The sequence below is a fragment of the Drosophila nasuta genome, chromosome 2R (assembly GCF_023558535.2).
Source record: "Drosophila nasuta strain 15112-1781.00 chromosome 2R, ASM2355853v1, whole genome shotgun sequence".
Classification (NCBI taxonomy): Eukaryota; Metazoa; Arthropoda; class Insecta; order Diptera; family Drosophilidae; genus Drosophila; species Drosophila nasuta.
In genome coordinates, this window is record NC_083456.1 from 11,996,357 (window position 1) to 12,015,334 (window position 18,978).

Sequence of the window (18,978 nt, forward strand, 5' to 3'; positions counted from 1 at the left end):
GTACTTGGCCAATTCTGAAGTGGGGCAACAACAAGCAATTGCATGCTTGTTGCGCCACGGGTAACTTTGTGCCCAGCAGCAGGCGTTCGCCTCAGGGTTAATGAAAACTCTGCCAGCTCGTTACAAATCTGCGGGCTTAAAGTCATGATTATATAGAAACTTATTGAATGAGAGTAAATTACTCAATCCTAAATTAAACTAATATTATTTAGCTTTTTACATTTAAAGAGTATTTCCCTTATATTTACAATTGCTATTAACCACTTCGCCTAGTTTTATGTGTCTAGGTCAACATTCATTACTATGACTTATAAATAAATTATAATCTTAAACATTTAAAAGACAGTATTAATGCATTCCACAAAAGATTATAAAACAACGTCACTTTGATACAATTTTACTTTATGTAAATAGAAGATTCATTTCAATATACATTATTCATATCTCTACAATCAATTCAATAAATACACATTCATTGCCCAGATAATTTACTTATCCATATATGAGAATATTTCTCTTTATAAATATTTATGTATAACGACGATTTATAACTTTATCTAAAATAGATTCACATTTAGTTGCGGATTCAATGGGTGCTTTAAGAGAGCCTGAGTTTCATTATAAATAGTGTATGAGATTTAAAACTTAACACATTTTCTATGCAATAAGTACATTGCAATAAAAGGATAGTATGAATTAATAATAATAACACAATGAATTCAATTCTTAATAGGTTTGTTTGCTTGTTGTAAAACATTAAATAATTGGTATAATTACATTTTGTGCGCGTTTATTATTTTTGGCACAAAGTGGGCTATAAATAATTGCGCTCTATTTATATTTAGTTTGAGGCATTTTGCACATTGTTTGATATTCAAATATGTTTATAACAAAATGAGGCATTTTGTTGAGTGAGTAAAGCTTAAAACCATATGGCAAACAATTGCACATATTCTTTAGATATGAAACTAATTAAGTGTGTGAAAGGAACTGACATAACACAATAAACTAAAGCTAAACATATTCAACTAGATGGTATTCATTTGTTTATGGGATCACTGAATAGTATTTCTAACAGTCTGCACCCGAAATGCCTGTGGTCTTGTTCTCTCCATGTATTATTGAGTCCATTTCAATTTCCGACAGATTGGGATTCATAAGTCGCTCAATCTTTAAGAACTTGGCGTTTGGCTCATCCACAGAGGCGGCATCCACCTCATTTTCACTGGGATCGCGCATTGAATAGCTGCGCTTAGCACGCTCTGTAATTGATGGAAATTAACGATAAATATTTAAGAAACATATTAGCAATATTTATAGTATTTACCAAATCGCGCACGTTGCGCTTCTTGGTCAATGATTATCTCGTTGGTTATATAGACTTCTCGTCTAATTTGATCACGTAGCTCCACGCTCATGTCCGGAATACACCAACGCACCAGTATCATCACAAGGGCCACAAAGTTCTGCAAAAGCAAAATCGAAATGAGTATCGCGAAACAACCTTCAAAGTGCTTTTCCAACCAACTAATTGTTGGGCCTCATTTCATCAGACTTTAGTGATTACTTTTTGCTTCAATTGGGGTTATTGGTTCAGAGTAAAACCATAAAAATGCATTTTTGTCTGACTGCAAATTGCCAGGTATTGGTTCAATTGGATATCAGCAAATCAGCCACATAAGTCGAGTGTTTAGCCAAAGATATATAACTAAAAAATTGAGCACAAAACAAGCAAAAGAAAGAGCAGCATGTCCAATAGCCAAGCTTCTGGCAATTAAAATAAACTGAAGAAGCCCATAGATCTAGTTCATGTGCGACACGGGGCTTTTCTATCTAAGTTAAGAACTGTTTAAATGTGGGGAAATGACAAACGAATGAAAATCGGACCTAGTTTTGTCAGCAAGACGCAACCATTTGATTCAGTATCTGCAAATACTTCGAGAAGAACGCACGCGTTCAAAACAAAAACCCCTTTCACATAAAAGGATAACAATTGAAAAGGATTAAATCGCGAGAAATCATGAAACGCCTTGCCTGTTTGAATTTGCGCTCCGTTGGCTTAAGCATAGCCTGTTTGGATGCCCTAATCGCAGTTTGCGTTTTGAGCCTCTCCAGTTATCATTTGTACTATGATTTCATGGACTTGACGCAATGGCAGCAAGCCGAAGTGCAGATTACGAGTCCTTTTGGCACATTTGTCGCTACGTTGGGTGAGTACAAATAAAGAAAACATAACTAATTAACTAAATTGATATCCTTTGTTAGTGGATTATGTGCTAGTGCACGAATTTAGTCAGGCTTTCTATATGATACTAACTGTGACTGTGTGGGTCAAAGCATTGATAAATCTGATTGTGGCTTGCATTCTAGTCGATGGCATTAAACAGGTAAGCTTAATATTATTTCAATAAGTGAAAATAATTTATTTTAAACCGCCTAAAGCGACGACTCGTCTGCATTGCCCCCTGGTTAATCAATGCGTGTGCCTCAATGGTCGTTGAGGTTGCCGTCTTCGTCTCCTTGGAGCTGAAGATTGACGAAGTGGATGCCTCTATAGACCGACGCATAGCACGCAGTGTTCTGTTTGGCGTTTTTACAGGTAAGATCATTCAAAATAAAGCTCAAATTTAAATATAATTAACATTCTTTCACGTAGTACTAAATGCGCTCTTTGCCTATGGAATTTATGCGCTTTATCGCATGCTGAAGACCTCGACAAACGAGAATCGTGCGCTGCAGGAGAGCATTGTGGAGACGTCGGGTATGTTTCAGCATATCAAGGTTTAAAATGTGACAAGTGACAAGCAAACTTAAATTGGCCCTCTACAGAAAGCAAACTTATTTAGTTGGAATCTCGAACAAGAGGCATTTTCTTAATCCAATGTACAAGCATTTATGTAATGTAACAAATAAAACGAAACACAAGCAATCATAACTTACTTCGAAGACTACCACAAATCCCAAGCGACAGGCGAGAATAATGTAAAACGTGCTCGACAATTCATATTGGTTTTTGGATCCTGGAGGTTCTCGATAGTCCGAATACCTTTAAGAAACGATTTATATTAAAAAGAATTCGGTAAATCATCATTCAGTATAGTTACATGCACGAAGTTATGCTCGAGTTGTTGGAAGGCTCGATTTGATACTTGGACAGGGTAAAGTTCAAGTAACCATTTAAAGTGCCATCTTTAGAATACAAGCCGCGGTAAACGAAACGCGGTATCAAGTCCGAGGTGAAAGCGATAATAAAACCCTAAAAAGAAGACAAACTATTAATGGCTATTCAAAGAAATTAAATTGCAGTTAAACTTACATTCGTTATCACACTTAGCTTTCCAATGCTATCGAGTATGCGATACCAAACACCAATATCTCTAACACGCTGCGAGACGGGTCGCTTGTGGTGTGTCAGCAGCTTCTTGGCATCCAGCCGCATTTCCAGTATGTTATTAAGTAGCGCAAAGAAGGGAGCCAGCGGAAAGGCAGCCACAAATATGGTAACAAATCCATATTGCAGCACCATCTCCAGATACTCGGGGAACAAACTGCGAGCACCCCAATCGAGTAGCTTGAAGTCACGCATCCAGCGCTCATCCTTAGTTTTGTCAGGCTTTACTGTATTGCTAAAGAGTCGTGAGAGGCCAACTTGAATGGCGAGCACCTTGCGCCAAAACATGGGCAAGTAAACCTCCAAAATGGTATTAAAAGCCTGTTTGCCGATCATTATGATACCCAGTTGTATGCACAGCTCAGTCAAACAGCCACCAGACGAGCACTAACGTAATAAAAACAAATCAATTAAATTAAATTAAATATAAAATGAATGAATGAGCAGTCAACTTACCTCCTCTTGGCGATGCTCAAATAACGTATTATATTTGCCCGGATGGCCAACGAATTTGCCTTTGAAGAACGCGATATAAAATATGGAAGCGTAATAATTCACAAACTGTAGCAAATAAATCTTAAGCGTCAATGAATCATCAAATTGCGTTTGAGTGCGCCACATTTCCAGCTCCGTGAGATATTCAGCCAGATGATTATACAGCTAAAAAATTAATTAATCGTAATGAAATGCACACTTTAGTTTGGTAAATTCTCAAGTTGCTCACATAGTTCAGCACGTAGAGCACGCACAGATTGACAAAAGCAGCTGATGCCGAGGCAATAACAATCGCATTTGATGTAGTCATGTTGCTGCCGTTCACTTTGAGAGCTGCCAGCACGGACATGCGATGCGCCACGACACCAACAAGTGCCGCAAAGGCCAAAGCGATTAGCAACAGCACAACGGAAAAGCTGAAAACTGTCGCTGGCAACTTCATGCGCCAAAATGGCACCGTTGGCTCCTTGATGTTGGTCACATAGTCGGTGCGTGTAGGCTCAATGTGCTCGAGGCGTGCCAAATACTGTGGCCGTGGATGCTCCTCATGCACATCGAAGCCCGTCAAATCCCAGCGATGCGTTATCTCGGCTGAATAGCGTTTCCATAGCTCCAAAAAAAGCGTGGCCCAAAAAGACATAAAGACGGCAAAGAAGATTGTGCTAGGATTGTCAATAAGATACGTGATTTTGGCATAAGTGCAAGTCTCTCGTAGTTTCCAGAATTCACACCAGTCGCAGAGAGGACACATTGTGATGTTATCATTTGAGCGATCGCAGATATCTTTGCTGAAATGCAAAGCAGATACATTAGATTTGTAGTAAAGATTAAGTAAGTCATTAATTACATAGGCACATAGTTTTTGAGTGAGATCCAGGAATAGATGAAGCAAATGAGACCCACTATGGAGGCAAGCAGCAGCATATACGTATAGTATCCCAGCCAGGCGAAGTAAAGACCTAATAAAAAGTATGACGAATTAAACAGTTGATTGGAGAGATTGTGAGCACTGATTGCTTACCAATTTTGACACCAAAATACTCCTTAATATCGTCCAATGGTTGATAGCGATACCATTTCTTAACCGATGCCCAGTTCGTATAGAGCAGTTCACGCATTGTGCCCACCTCCGTAATTTCGCCCTGATAAAAGTTATAAAAATATTTAATTATTAATCTTAATCGTTGTATATCTATTACTCACATCATGCAGCGGATAGGCGGCGCAATAGACGCCCTCGGCCACCAGACGCTCGATGCCAAAGGCCATTTCATTGTGACGCTTGGCAGGAAAACGCTGGCGATCCAAAATGAATTCCACTATACGCGAACGCACCGCCGTCGTAAAGAAGCAGTCCTGACGTATATCAAAGCTAAACAAAAGAAGTTATTAGTAATGTATTAAAATGGAAGTCAACCAAACTTACAGATACTCTTTGTCGCGACTGTAGATGGCGGTGAAACGATGCGCACGCTTTGGGAAGATATTGTTATCTACATAGATATTACTCAAAAAGGATTGGCAGCCGGATTTGAGACTAGAAAAAACACTTTTCGTGGAGCGATTGACCACAGCTAAACCGGGTATCTAAAAGAGTAAGACAAATGATTAAGTGATTGCAGAAAGAACATTTTAAATATCGAAAATTAGTGGAATAAGTATTTGAGAACAACAACACAAGAACTAAGGATTATAATGCTTCATTCATAAAATAATTGAAGCATACTTAGGGGCGCCAATACAATTTGAAACAGGATTGCGAGTTAGTTTTAAATAGCGGGCAAAATCAAAACTACAACAAATGCTAAAAGTGTGTCGAAATATATAATATACATAGAATTTGGAATCTGTTGGGAAGAGTTATAGCTTTTTTTGAGGATTTTAGCGGAGAGAGAGACGAGCACTCAAAGATCGCAGCGTATGTGCAAACATTTGTTAATTGCATGTAAGTAATTACGACCTGGACTCTTTGGCAGACCTTCTTGGATAAATAATGCGCCGCATTGTGTAGACGATTTGATCTCGCATGAACGCGCAAATTACAAAGGGACTAAAAATAACACAAAAATGTGGCCATAGGAATAAATCGAAAACATTATTCATAATTGATCAAACAACAAAGAATCAACGGCACCCACCTCCTTCATGGGCATTCGCAGCTTAAGTATCTCAGCATAGCGACGCAGCACCTCAAGCGGAGCATGTATCTGAAAGCAAAAAAGGAAACTATAAATAACACAGCTAAAGATAATCAATGCTTGCGGCGCACCTTGACAAAGTAGATTTGCTCCTTTTCGCTGAACTCCACCTCGAGTCCTTGATGTATTAGATTCTCTTGGAAAACACGACGCTTCTCCGCATTTTCCGCCTCGGTGGGCTCATGTAAATTGATCTTATAGGCAAGCACAAAGTCAATGGAACGCGAACAGTCCGCAAAGAACAACGAGGTGTTGAGCTCAGGCCTCTGATAGAAGTCAAGTGGACAGCTGCATTCGCGCTCATCGTAGCCGGCGTCAGTCATTGGCAGTAAAGGTGTCGAATGATTGGACTTGCCGTTGGGCAACGTTGGGCCATCAATCTCTGGCAGTGGCAAGGTCGATGCGCTACTGCAAAAATGCGAAAATATTTATAGATTATATTCAACAGGTTGTTCAAGTGGAATTGTTCCCAAACAAAGGCGAGTCTCCGACTGATTTCATTAGGCAGCCAGCAAAAAGGACCCAACCCACATAATTACTCCCCGTGGTCAAAACATAAACTTTTAGCACCATCGGGGACAGTCTGGAGCCATTTTGCGTGTTCATAGCTCATAACACACCCAAGAGTCTCGACTATTTATTTAGGTCAATAAGAATGGGAGCTGTTGGAATTTAATGGCAAGCATCAGTTTCAACAAGCATATTAAATTCTATCTAGAAACTGTATGATCCAATTTATTATATCCGGTATCCATAGGGTTAAAGGGTATTATAACTTTGTGACTGCAGGAAATGTATGTAAAAGGCAGAGGGAGGCATCTCCGTTCATCTTGATCAGCTTTAAGAGCCGAGACGATATGGGCATATTCAACTGTCCGTCTGTCTGTCTGTCTGTCCGTTCGTATAAACACCTATATTTCAGAGTCTATAAGATATAGAGATATAATTTGGTTCGCACTAATCTGGTATACTTTTACTGTATAGTATATTTTAAATGTAGTATAGTTTAGTATCTTTGTGGTATAGTACTATATCAATATACCAAATAAAGCCTTTTGCGTAATTTAGTATTTTTGTGGTACATTATTTTGGTATATTTTTAGAATGACAGCACTGTTCTTCTCTTATTCAAAATGGGTATCGGGTATCTCACAGTCGAGCACTCTCGACTGTAGTTTTCTTACTTGTTATTGTTTACTTTATGGCCGTTTTATGTTTCTAACAGAAAACTGCAAGAAAATGCTACCAAAGCAATAAATTTGTACTTCAAGACAACTTTTCGCCATGTGAGCTGCTAATGCTTTCAATATTTGCACACTTTATATGCCACATTAGCACATATATGAATACTATACTATGTCTATATATAATATTTGACTGTGAACCCCGATTCTGTAGAAAAACCACATACACAAATAAATACACATGATTGTAGTAGCTAAAATATGTATTTTCTGATTCATTCTCGCATCAAATTATACATAGCTGTGTGCAATGAACAATTAAATGAGTAAGTTGAATAGTTGGCAATATTCGTAGAATGTGAAGAAGTGACTTGCAGTTTGTTATCATGATTTATCTTAGCGAATTTGTATATTTCACTTTGAGATATGATAAAAACTTGGATGGTACAGCTAATGTGTTATTTTTTTAGAATATGACTTTCCTCTAGTGACTAGTTTTGTGTACTTAAAATCAAAGTTATTTTAAAAGAAACCACCTTGCTTTTATTTATAGAAAAATTCAACCTCAGAAGCCAGCATAACAATTACTTTTAAGTAGCAACTAATTCAACAAGCATAATCAAAGATTATTTATATATTCAGGCATATATTATTTTAAATCAAAGTGAACCCAAGTGTCATGTTATCAGTAATTTTTATGGACGCCAATAAAATATTTCATCAGAGAGCTATGCAGAACTCTCTCTTAATCTCTAATAATTTACTTCATAATACGCACAAAGTCTCTAAGAATTATCTGCTTCCGGCATTCATTTAACTCTAAGTAGTCGTTTCTTGTAAGAAAAACCCGCATTTTTAGTCACATTAATGTGTTGTCTAGTGTAATTAAAGAATATATAAAATATTGTACATATACCGGATTCAGACACATAACAAACGATTGGGGGTCTGTTAAACATAGAAACTATGCCTATTTTATTGACGAATTTGATGCTCAGCTCATTATATTTCGTGTTCCCTTTCGGCTTATCATTCGTAACAGTTTTTTGGAGTTAATACTACACATATATTTTTATAATTTATAGGCCTGTAAGCCACGAGCAACACAACAAACAATGACCTTCCGACACAAAGTAATTAGCTTGAAGCTTTTTAAAAAGTATTCACATTTACAAACAATTTGAGAGGTTTTTTCTTTGTTGGTCTCATTTTTGCCAGCTTTTTATTTAATCAAGGCCAAAAACAAATGAATTTATTAAAGATTTCGCCGCGCTGCACAAATGTGAGAAAGAGAGCGATGAAATTTTGCAAATTATTTTAAGCACTGCTTATATAATGTGTGTGTATTGTTTATTGATAATTATACGGTTTAGATCGGTTCCTGACACTTTCATGAGTTTCGGTGACACATAAATGCAGCAACACCCACAACAAAAATAAAATTTAAAATGAAAGACACGAATATAACTGAGTGAAATCTTTGTCCCTCAGTTGATGATTAATACACGAGTAACAACAACAACAATAGCTGATAAGTAAATAAACTCGTTTTTAGAGCAGTTGAAAGGGTATTTCCGTTTCCGTTAAGTGCTGCATAAACTTTACCCTGTGGGAAATTAACATTAACCCAGAATACTTGTTGAACGAACGACAATAAAATTGTAAATCGTACGTTGTCCACGCGAATTATTAATAAATTAAACAGAGAGAGAGAACAGAGGTGCAAAGCGAATTGAATAAAAAGGCCACCGCGACGACAACGACCAACGCGCAGCAGCAACGACAACAAACTGATTATTAAAAGAAACAACAATTGCTCAAACAAGAGGCGAACAGCTGAGCTGAGAGCATGCTCAGCACATTTACCGGGTTGTCTGAATTTGCGAGACTGTCCGCCAGTCGCACCTCACACACACACACAGTGGTTAAGTGACACTCATACAACAGCAGCTCACGGCGGCCAATCAGCTGTTATTGGCGTCTGCGTCGCATGGCAAAACGTGAGCAGCTTTAAATGAGAGTAATTTGAAAGAGAGCAGCAACAGCAGCAGAAGAGAGAGAGCCAGCACTTGTTGAGCTTGGCAGATCACTGTCTGTGCAAGTGCAAGGGAATCTGTCTGGCAGAGACAATGTATGCGTGCGTGTGTGTGAGCTCGCGTGTATAAGGTGTCCATTAAGGTGTTGGAAAAGGTATGCGACGTGGTGTTTGGAAACTACGTTTATCGGAAAACTGTCTAGGATTATTACAATTGTTCTGTGTGCAAGCTTGTGAATTATTAATGCTTACCATTAACCTCAAAAATTTAGTGCTCCCTTCCTTTTTTATTGTTACAGTCGAAGAGATGTAAATAATTGTATAAACAAATTACCTATGAAATAACCTACATACATAGTTAAAAAATGGTAAACATTTCTTTTATCGCAAGATTACAAATTATTTTACTTTGCCAGTATAAACAGTAACGGTTTTGATTCTTTATTAAATGTTATTTTTTTATGTCAATGTCAGCATTCTTTATTTGCTTTCCAAATGATTTGCGGTTAAGTCAACCGACAAACCATTTACGTATTTATTAGTCAAACATAACATGCCACTTTTAAAGATGAACAACATTCTTATCTGGTGCAAACAAATTTGTATTGACTTGCAGAAATAGCACTGAATAATACATTTGTGCCGCTGCAATTATTTTTTTATTAAGATAAGAGAGGCTTTGTTAAAGGTCACTTCAATTATATATGTATATATGTACATATGTATATTTATACAGGCGCAAACAAAGAACTGATACTATATTGACATGAGAAAACCATAGTCTTTCCAAATCCTTATTTTTGATCTGCATTTACGAACAATTCCGTTTTTTTTTTTTTTAATTTTCTTGCAATTCAATTGTGTATAATATCTAGTACTTTGCCTAGTTACTCGTATTAGTAAATTAATAAATATGTTGTAGTCTAGTTAATAGAAAAGGTAGCAATATATTATACTAACTTCTGTGTAAGTCAATAAGTATATTAAAAGTAGTATATATCAAATTATGGTAAGACACTATCCTCACAAAAAAAAAATAATCAACCATAAGATGAAACACAAATGACCGTAAAAAAAGAAAAGTAAAAACTTGGTCTAAACTACTAAACAAACACCCTGTATTCTGCACAATGATCTGAGCAAATGCCAACACAACAAAAGATCAGAGTAAATACAAAATAAAGAAAAAATTTAGCTAATGATCGTTTCCTCTTTAGGGGGTATTCAAAGTCCGCCTCATGTAGCATTTGTTACTCACCTCTCAGCAAACCTAGAGCGTTTCTCGTGTAAATCGAGTGATTCACTCGATGTCTTGGCGACATCTTCGCCACGCTCGTGATGCATAAAACTCGACGATGCATCCGCATCCGGTCTCCTGTTTCTCTTATTGTTGCTGCTGCTGCTCTTGGGTTCTTCTGACCAAATGCTATCGCTGGCCACCAGCTTGCCCTTTAGCTTGACCTTCTTCACCAGCTCCATGTCATAGGGAGCCAGCGGGGCGGTGTAGGGTGGTTCCAGCTCCTGCTTAGCAGCTGTTGCGGCGAATTTCGAATTTTGTTCGTCAAGCAATTGAGCGGATTCATCGCTGTGCTGTGGCTGCTGCGGAGGTGTTTCCAGACCATCACCATTGGCAGCAGCATCACCACCGGCATTAGCTAAATTTAGCATTTTGCTTTATACTTGCGCTAATTTCCCGTCCAACTTGTTTACTTTCATTCATGACATTTGCATTGGTGTGCGTGTGTAACAATGTGCGTGTGGCAGAATTTTCGGGGTTCGCGTTGGCTAAAAGACATAAAATTGCGGCGAGGTCAACTCGAATGTGGAACGGAAATTGTTAAAGTTGGCTGCATGCAATCACTGGCTGGGTTATTGAACCTTGCACTCTATGCTATATAATTAGCAATTCATATATTACACAATAAATTGCACTGCACTGATTGCGCTGCGCTCAACAACGAAAAAATAACGGCAGCGCAAAAAGTCCGCGGCAAAACGCGACAGCAACCGTCGAGCGAAACGAAAATAAACACTATGTTGTAGAGTGACCGCATTCCGAATTTCAAAATATACCAAGCATTCAGTTTGCAATTTATTTTCGTAAAACGCTTATTTAAGCGGCAAATCTAATAAATAGGAGAGAAACACTTGAATAGTGAAAAACAAAGTTCTATATATGTATCAAGGATCTCTTTAAAACGCGATATTACCCAACTTTTTAAAATTACCCGCTTTAAAAATGTATCAAAAATTCTTTACAAGTGTAACCAGGTCGCAATTATTGGGGTATTTCGGAAAATGGTATATCTCATCGGTAGGTATATTTTAGAAATTTTATGTGGTCACACGTGGACACAGATGTTAAATAAAACAACAGCTTTAAGAAAGCTCTTTATTATGGAAATAAAACATCTGAATATGAAAGTAATTTATTTAGTAACCAATTAAGATTTCATATTTATTTCGGCTGCAGAAAATATCTAATCATATTTATTTGAATTGCAGCTTGATAATTTTAACCCAAATTAAAGAGAAACTATAAAAGTCAAACAAAAATAACAACTTGTATTTTGCATTGAATAAAACGTAAACAACATAATGCACACAAAATTAATTTAGTTAAAGAAATTGCGCAAACAATTTCATTTTGGTGAAACAACAAATTTTAATAAGTTTATGGAATAATAATACAGCTTTGTATGTTTAATATAGTAATGCACTATTATTAAGGGGCTAAATTATATGCATTTAAAAGAGTTGAACTTGGACATCGAATTTACAATAGAAACGAGCATATTTTTCCTTTGGGATTAGGCCAAAGCCCCACCCCTCAAAGACAACAATACAATTTACTTCCTGTTGTAGTTCTTGTGGACCTCGGGCGAGATGTTGTAGACGAATTGCAAGATCTCCTGAATCACGGGTTCTTTGCGTGTCCTGATGGCACCCTCCATATCGGAAAGTTTCACACGAGTATCAGCATCGATTTTGGCTGCAACACCTTCGCGGCTGCCCATATGCTGCAGGGGAAGCAAGGGGTAAAATTGAAGTATTGAAGATAAGTTGCCAATTTAAAATGTCTTCACTAACTAACCTTGGCCTCGAACTCTTTGAAGGAGCGTTCACGTTCCTGACGGAATTTCTCAATCTCCTCGGTGGCCTCATCCTTGGCTTGCTTCAATCTCCTTGCCTTGCCTGTCAATTACAACACCAAAGAATTCTCATTTTAGCAATATTTACACTTCACGATATGCGCATCATGTGACTTTGCTCAAAAGCGCGTAACGTCGATAGTGAAAAAACGTAAGTTTCTGTATCTGTCCAATTGGATTATTGTGTTTTTGTTCTTTTTTGCTTACGTTTACGGGCCTCGGCAACCTTTTCAGCTGCCTTCTTCTCAGCAGCAAGCAATTGCTGGATTCCCTGCGTTTGGCTGGCCATTTTTTTAAAATATATTTATTTAATTAAAAACTGTTTAACTGCTCGCTTCGGCCGTGGTATCAATGCAAGTTGAAAAAAGCAAGTGACACAAACGACGTGAAAAATGTCATATGACGAAGTCACACACACGCATACATACCCAATTAGCCTGCATATCGATTATATCGAATGGAAATTAGAGTTGACGCGGCCACAACCAACTATCGGTTTAATTTTAACAGCTGTTTGCGTTAAATTGCTCCACCCGTTGACAGCAATATCGCAGATTTAACAGCAAATTTGAATTAACAGGCCGCCTTATCGAGTTTTGTAAGTAAGGTGGTATATCGCACGACCGCCACGAAAACTTTGGGAGCGCTTAAACTTAATTGTTGAAATAAACTTCTTTATTTTAAAGTTACCGCTTTAGTTAAAGGATTAATAATAACATAATTGTGCGAAGCGCACTTAGTTTCGGATAAATAGTACATAGTTTCCAATATTGAAAACAGCTGTGATCTGTTAAATGTTAATGTCATGACACCGTAAACATTTAACAGAGATTGCCTAGAAACCGGATAAACAGTATTTAAATTTAAGCAATTTCACTGAATTTATCTACAAAAGGAGTAAGTAATTTTTGTAAAAATTACTTTGCAATTTTAATTCACAAAACCAGCCAAAAGTAAACAGAATTTACTTTAACAGCGCAACGCCGCACTGTGTGTTAATAACATAGCAGAAAGCTGTTAACGTTTTGCCGCTGCTGGCCGTATTTTCTCACTTGACGGAGAGCAATGTGTGTGTGTTATTTTGGATGCCTAAAACATATATAGTAAAAATTCAAACTAGTAGTATATATACACACTAATATAGAGAAACGATCACGATCAAGCATGGAAAAGTTAAGCAAAGGCAAACGGGTGGCACGCGAAGAAAAGCAGCGCGAGCAAAAGGTTGAAGATGTGGTAAGTTTAGCAACTCCAAACCCCCAAGAACTTCGCACTTAACAACCGCCATAATAAATAAATAACTGTAACCCAGGTGCTCAAATCGCTGGATGAATTCGGCAGCAGTGAGGACAAACTGAAGGCGTTGCTGCAGCGACATGTGGAAAGCGAGAAGAACGTGGCCCGGCTAAACACAGAGATGCGCGCCCTGCAACGGCACATGGAGAGTCAGCAGCGGGAGAAGGAGAACGTGCAGCGGGAGTTGAACAAGAGCGTGCTGATGCGCGACAAGCTGCAGGAGGTGTGCCGGGAGCAGCAACGCATCCTCAAGTCAGTGAAGAACGAGAGCATGTTGCAGATCAAGGTGGAGGAGGAGCGACGCAAGGAGAGCCAGGCCAAGTTCCAGAACTCGTTGACCGAGGTGCAGAAGTCCCTAACGAAGAACAACGAGGAGAACATCAAACTGCGTGATTACAACATCGAAATGACCAAAAAGTAAGAGCGATCTATTTATAGATCAATGCATGCCCCACAAAATACGCATCATCCAACCATATGTTCATGCGGTTTACTTTTTAGGTTAAAACTGCTGGCGGAACAGTATCAGGCGCGTGAGAAGCATTTGGAGAAGCTCAACGAGCAGGTGCATCTCGAATCGCAACTGCATCAGGCGAAGCTCAACAAGGCCCAAGTCGAGGCGGCCATGGAGAAGGAGATACTCACCAAGTAAACTGCCTATCGAATTCCCTTTAATCGAAATATATTTATGGAAAGTATTTCACAGAGAAAACCAAATTGGCCTGGAGAAATTGCTGCAGGCGCAACGCGCCATCAAGGATCTAACGGAACGCGAGCAGCAGCTGAAGGACCAGCTGAATATTTACACGGCCAAATACGATGATTTCCAGCAATCGTTGCAGAAATCAAACGAAGTCTTTGGCAGCTACAAGGTCGAGCTGGAGAAAATGTCGAAGCACACCAAGAAGATCGAAAAGGAAGCTCTGGGCTGGCGTCAGAAATACGAGAAAGCCAACGCCATGGTCATTGAACTGGCCACCGAGAAGCAGCAGCGCGATCAGCTCTCGGAACGTCTGCAAAAGCAAGTAGAGCAGCTGCAGAAACTGTTGCGTGCTCTGCAACTGGAACGCACCACATTGCATCAGACGCTGCGCGAGCAGAACATTGAGATTCCCGCCATGCCGCAGCTGCCACCGGAGCCGACGCCCATCAAGATTGCGCCTGTGAATTCGGACAATGCCAAAATGGAGCTGATGACACGCAATTGCGCCGAGTTGAAGCAAACGCTGGCCAATCTGCAGAATCAAATGAAGCTGCTGACCACCAATGATGCCAAAATCGCTGCTGCCGAGGCGGAGAAGTGTCGACAGGCCGAGGAGCAACAACGCGCCGCAAGCAATGCCAAGAAGAATAAAAATAAGAAGGCGGCCAAGTCAAAGGCAAAGGCGGCGGCTGCAGCAGCTGCAGCTGCCACAGCGTCCTCGGCAGCTGAACCGGAGCAAGAGGGAGACCAACCGCAGCAGGAGGAACAACAGCAGCAGCCAGAGGAGGAACAGGAGTCTCCTGTGGAAAGCGTTTCGGAAACCACATCGGAGACTGTTGTCGATACTTCAGAGACTGTTAATGAAACGAAAGTGCCTGATTTAATTGATTCGAAGTCGGATTAAGAGGCGTCTCAACGTCTCCCACCTCAATGCCATTGCCTCGTCATCCTCGATCCCCTCTCAACTGTTTTTGTACGTGCGAAATTCATGTCACCTTCTCCACAAAATCTCCTTCATATTTGTGCATTTTGTTTTAGCAATTTTTATTAAGTGTGTCGCAAAAAAGAGTAACTTTTGAAACTCAACAGCAATCAATCACAAACCATAATCGCTATAAAATAATTATTTATTGTATTTTATAAAAAAACAAAGAAAATTATATATTTATTAATGCGCTGTTCATACGCTGATGTCAAAACAATATTGATTAAAACGTTTTCCTAGAAATATCATTTCGATCTTTTATCTTTCGTGATCTGACGATTCTTCTTGAACATTAACTGAACTTCTTCCTTTCTTTTAAAGTACTCTTCTTTTAGAAACTACGAGATTGTCTCTTGAGATTAGCTTTAAAAAATTATCATCATACGGTTTGGTTAGATTTTTCCTTCCACTTAGTTATTATAGGATTGGTTAACACAAAATTTAGTAAATTTGATAGATATTAAAAATGATATGCTGCTTTGATTCAGTTTAAAAACATTTCTTCAAAAAAGTAGTAAAATCGTTAAAGTTATTTTATTTAAAAAAAAAGATGAACCATAAAAGTTATAATATACATATTTCTTTTATTCTTAAGTTTCTTTCTAATGACAAAAATTTAATATTATACAAATTAATACAAGTTGTTTAATGGTTGATCTAAACTTACTTAATCTAAAACTTACTTTCAAGGCCGTAACTTCATTTGATCAAAGAGCACTCTTATATACTTATTATAAAGTATTTCCTTCTGTAAGTAAACGAATCTCTTAATTGTTAGCTCTCTCTTTAGGGGCACTCAGTTTGGAAATGTTAATGGAATGCCGCATGCCGCATTCGGGGGCAACTGTGAAACTCAAACTTTTCACTTGCCGCAAGCAATTAAGTTCACAATTTGTTTAACAAAATAGTTTTTATTATAGTTGCTGCAATTATTGTTGTTGTTGTTGTTGCTGTTGCCATTTTTGTCTTTGCTGCTTTTGCTTTTCTGACTGCATAACTTTGGCAAGAAAGTTGTTAATGCTTATACCCTGTAAACACAAAATCCCTAGAGGGCGAGGATGAGATATTTGGCAAGGATAAATTGAAAATAAAGTATGAAGTAACGCAATTAAGAGGTTGTGCATAATTATTTTTTTAAAAGATTTCGATTAAAATTTAAATATAAAATTAAATATTCTGAATCTATAAAATATTTACAGTTTTATTTCAACTTAAAACTTTTTTGAATTTAACCTCTTCAAAATATTCCTTTGATAATCATAATTATTAAAACATGAAATAATAGAATTATAATAGCGAAAATGCAAAATTATAATATTTGTTATGTATGGTGGAACTTAGTCGATTTTAGTCAATTTGTACTCAATACTATTTAAATACCCAAAGTTAAAATTAATTAAATAAAATATATTTATTATATAATAATTAAATGATACAAAATAAAAATATTTTGTAATTCAAACTATGTGGAATTTGATTCAATATTTATTTTTTTCAGTCTAATTTAAAGTCTTATTAAAATATAAAGATAACAAAAATATAAAATAACTGTGGATACAGCAAATATTTCTTATACTAGTCAGATACTAATAGAAAATCTTATAATCAAAAATAAGCATCACTTAAAAGTTTTTATAATACAATTAATCTTTAATCTCCTTTAAAAGTAATATAGGTAGTTAAATAAGTTAATAAGAACACCAATTTAATTTTTGTTTAACTTATTATTTACGATTATAACTAACAATTAATAAAATATACCAAATATATGTATTATTTCATAATTTCAGTATTAATTTAACTTGCTTCTTTGAAAAAATAAATAACTATATTTTTGTACAGGGTATAATGTAGTCGAGACACTGCCGTTATCATTACTTTGTTGTTTGTTTAGTCGCGTGTTGTTGCAACTTGCAAGTTGCAAGAGCTGCCTGCCCCAATCTTGGCACTCGTCGTCGGCGGCCACCTCGCATAATAGAACTGCAAATTGGCAGTGTGGACGTCGAAGCGACGCGTCGCAGCTGGCGTTGACGTTGACGCTTACGCAGGCGTTGACGTTGGCTGAGCTGGTGCCACAATGTCTGCGATGGCATGCAACACATTGCAACGATAGTGTGGGCTGTGGGGCATGCTTCTTGGGGGCACGAGGCACGATGCCAGTGCAGCGCAGTGCTTCATGGTCACATTATAATCGCGCTGTAATTATTTGCGGCACGCAGCTGTCATTTTAGACAGCCGGCCACATTTTGATATGAATTATTCAGGCGCATGCAACGTATGCTTAGTGCCAAGTTGACCCTCACATACACACACATACACTCAGAGATGAGAGCAACTCCCACACACACGCACACACGCACACTTTTGCGAGCGTAATCTCTGGCATTTTAAATAAAGCTATTTAAGTGCGCCACTAAAATAATTACAGAAATTAATTTAAATTGCATAAAGCGGCCGAGCGGTCGAGCTAAAGCAACGACCCCCCTGTGAGCCCCCATCTCCATCACCCACACTTCCTCTCTCTCTCGCACGCAAAGGGGGCGGTGAGTGTGAAAAATAGCAGCCGCAGCCGCATAGGCGACACATGTGCATATTTCACACACTGACACACTGACAGCCTCGCACACGCACACTCTCACATATACATACATATTGCTGTTATTTAGCAGATGTGTGCACATTTCGCAGGCAATGAGCTTTTGAACATTTAATGAGTTAATACGCTAAATTTGAAAGGCGCGCAAGCGTGCACCAAGTGGCTTGGCCACACTTTCTTCCTCCCATTTTCATTTCCATTTCCATTTCCATTTGCCACAAGTTGCCCATTTTAGAGCTTGAAAAATGTAAATGCTAAGAAACAACAACAACAGCAAGAGTAGCAGCAGCAGCACACACACTAAGCACTTGTCATTTTGGCTGTAAAATGTCCGTCCGCTGTTGGTGAAAAGTGTGGCAATGCTCGATACTCAACAATGTGATGGTGCGAGAGGCGGAGGAGGGCTACTTGCTCATCCTAAGCTCTTGGGCATAATTTCTCAGACGCGCTTTATGTCGTCTAACAGCGAAAGTTAACAGCGACGTTGGCAACGACGCCAACAGCACAGCATGGTGCCCAACATATGCCCGAGACAGAGAGGGCAAGACCAGAAAGCAACCCGAGACGAGCTGAGATGCGAAGAGATGAGTTGAGTATGAAACCAAGTCTCCTAGTGCTGCCAGACTGTTTGACTCGCAACCTGAGCTGCGTGCGGTACGTGTGAAGGTGTGAGTGAGGTGTGCTGTGCGCACCGTGGCATTACTCTGCATTAATACTTAGGAAATGCCTCTTAAAAACGAGTCTCTTTTATAGAAAAAGTTATTATTATGAGTTCCTTTCATTATTTCGTTAAACATTTCAAACTATACATTATGCACGAATAAAACTAGAAACATACTGTTAAGTGTAACAATGCTTATAAATCAGTTCCACTGTAAGCGCGGGTGCCTTCGCACCATACACTCACTCTCTCACTCAGTGCCAAGCTCCAGACTGCCTCTCC

At 38.4% G+C, this 18,978-nt stretch overlaps 4 protein-coding genes across 11 annotated transcripts; 2 read left to right on the forward strand and 2 right to left on the reverse strand.

The window, feature by feature from the left end:
* Window positions 1-385: 385 nt before the first annotated feature.
* LOC132785299 (anoctamin-1) lies at window positions 386-11,319 on the reverse strand. Of its 7 annotated transcripts, none has more exons than XM_060791329.1 (15): window positions 10,562-11,319; window positions 6,156-6,489; window positions 6,025-6,093; window positions 5,847-5,936; window positions 5,313-5,473; window positions 5,090-5,258; window positions 4,908-5,028; window positions 4,734-4,845; window positions 4,116-4,674; window positions 3,848-4,051; window positions 3,317-3,778; window positions 3,105-3,256; window positions 2,941-3,046; window positions 1,328-1,466; window positions 386-1,262 (listed from the first exon to the last, which is right to left on the reverse strand). In XM_060791329.1, exons 1-15 carry the CDS (start codon window positions 10,969-10,971, stop codon window positions 1,072-1,074), a joined length of 3,279 nt encoding a protein of 1,092 aa, XP_060647312.1. In that variant the 5' UTR covers window positions 10,972-11,319; the 3' UTR covers window positions 386-1,071. The 7 variants fall into 7 exon arrangements, with proteins under 7 accessions (XP_060647312.1, XP_060647313.1, XP_060647311.1 ...); XM_060791330.1 differs by having other exon boundaries at window positions 5,865-5,936; window positions 6,156-6,492; XM_060791328.1 differs by having other exon boundaries at window positions 6,156-6,492.
* LOC132785300 (uncharacterized) lies at window positions 1,702-2,939 on the forward strand. Of its 2 annotated transcripts, XM_060791337.1 has the most exons (5): window positions 1,702-2,210; window positions 2,266-2,387; window positions 2,443-2,599; window positions 2,657-2,761; window positions 2,830-2,939. In XM_060791337.1, exons 1-5 carry the CDS (start codon window positions 2,021-2,023, stop codon window positions 2,844-2,846), a joined length of 591 nt encoding a protein of 196 aa, XP_060647320.1. In that variant the 5' UTR covers window positions 1,702-2,020; the 3' UTR covers window positions 2,847-2,939. The 2 variants fall into 2 exon arrangements, with proteins under 2 accessions (XP_060647320.1, XP_060647319.1); XM_060791336.1 differs by having other exon boundaries at window positions 1,707-2,210; window positions 2,657-2,939.
* A 678-nt stretch (window positions 11,320-11,997) lies between the features above and the next one.
* Window positions 11,998-12,835, reverse strand: LOC132783888 (V-type proton ATPase subunit G). The gene is made up of 3 exons (XM_060789197.1): window positions 12,663-12,835; window positions 12,398-12,498; window positions 11,998-12,323 (listed from the first exon to the last, which is right to left on the reverse strand). Exons 1-3 carry the CDS (start codon window positions 12,742-12,744, stop codon window positions 12,153-12,155), a joined length of 354 nt encoding a protein of 117 aa, XP_060645180.1. The 5' UTR covers window positions 12,745-12,835; the 3' UTR covers window positions 11,998-12,152.
* Window positions 12,836-13,488: 653 nt separating this feature from the next.
* LOC132783887 (alpha-taxilin) lies at window positions 13,489-15,687 on the forward strand. The gene is made up of 4 exons (XM_060789196.1): window positions 13,489-13,691; window positions 13,768-14,168; window positions 14,253-14,399; window positions 14,458-15,687. The coding sequence occupies exons 1-4, from the start codon at window positions 13,620-13,622 to the stop codon at window positions 15,356-15,358; spliced, it is 1,521 nt and encodes a 506-aa protein (XP_060645179.1). The 5' UTR covers window positions 13,489-13,619; the 3' UTR covers window positions 15,359-15,687.
* The last annotated feature ends 3,291 nt before the right edge of the window (window positions 15,688-18,978 follow it).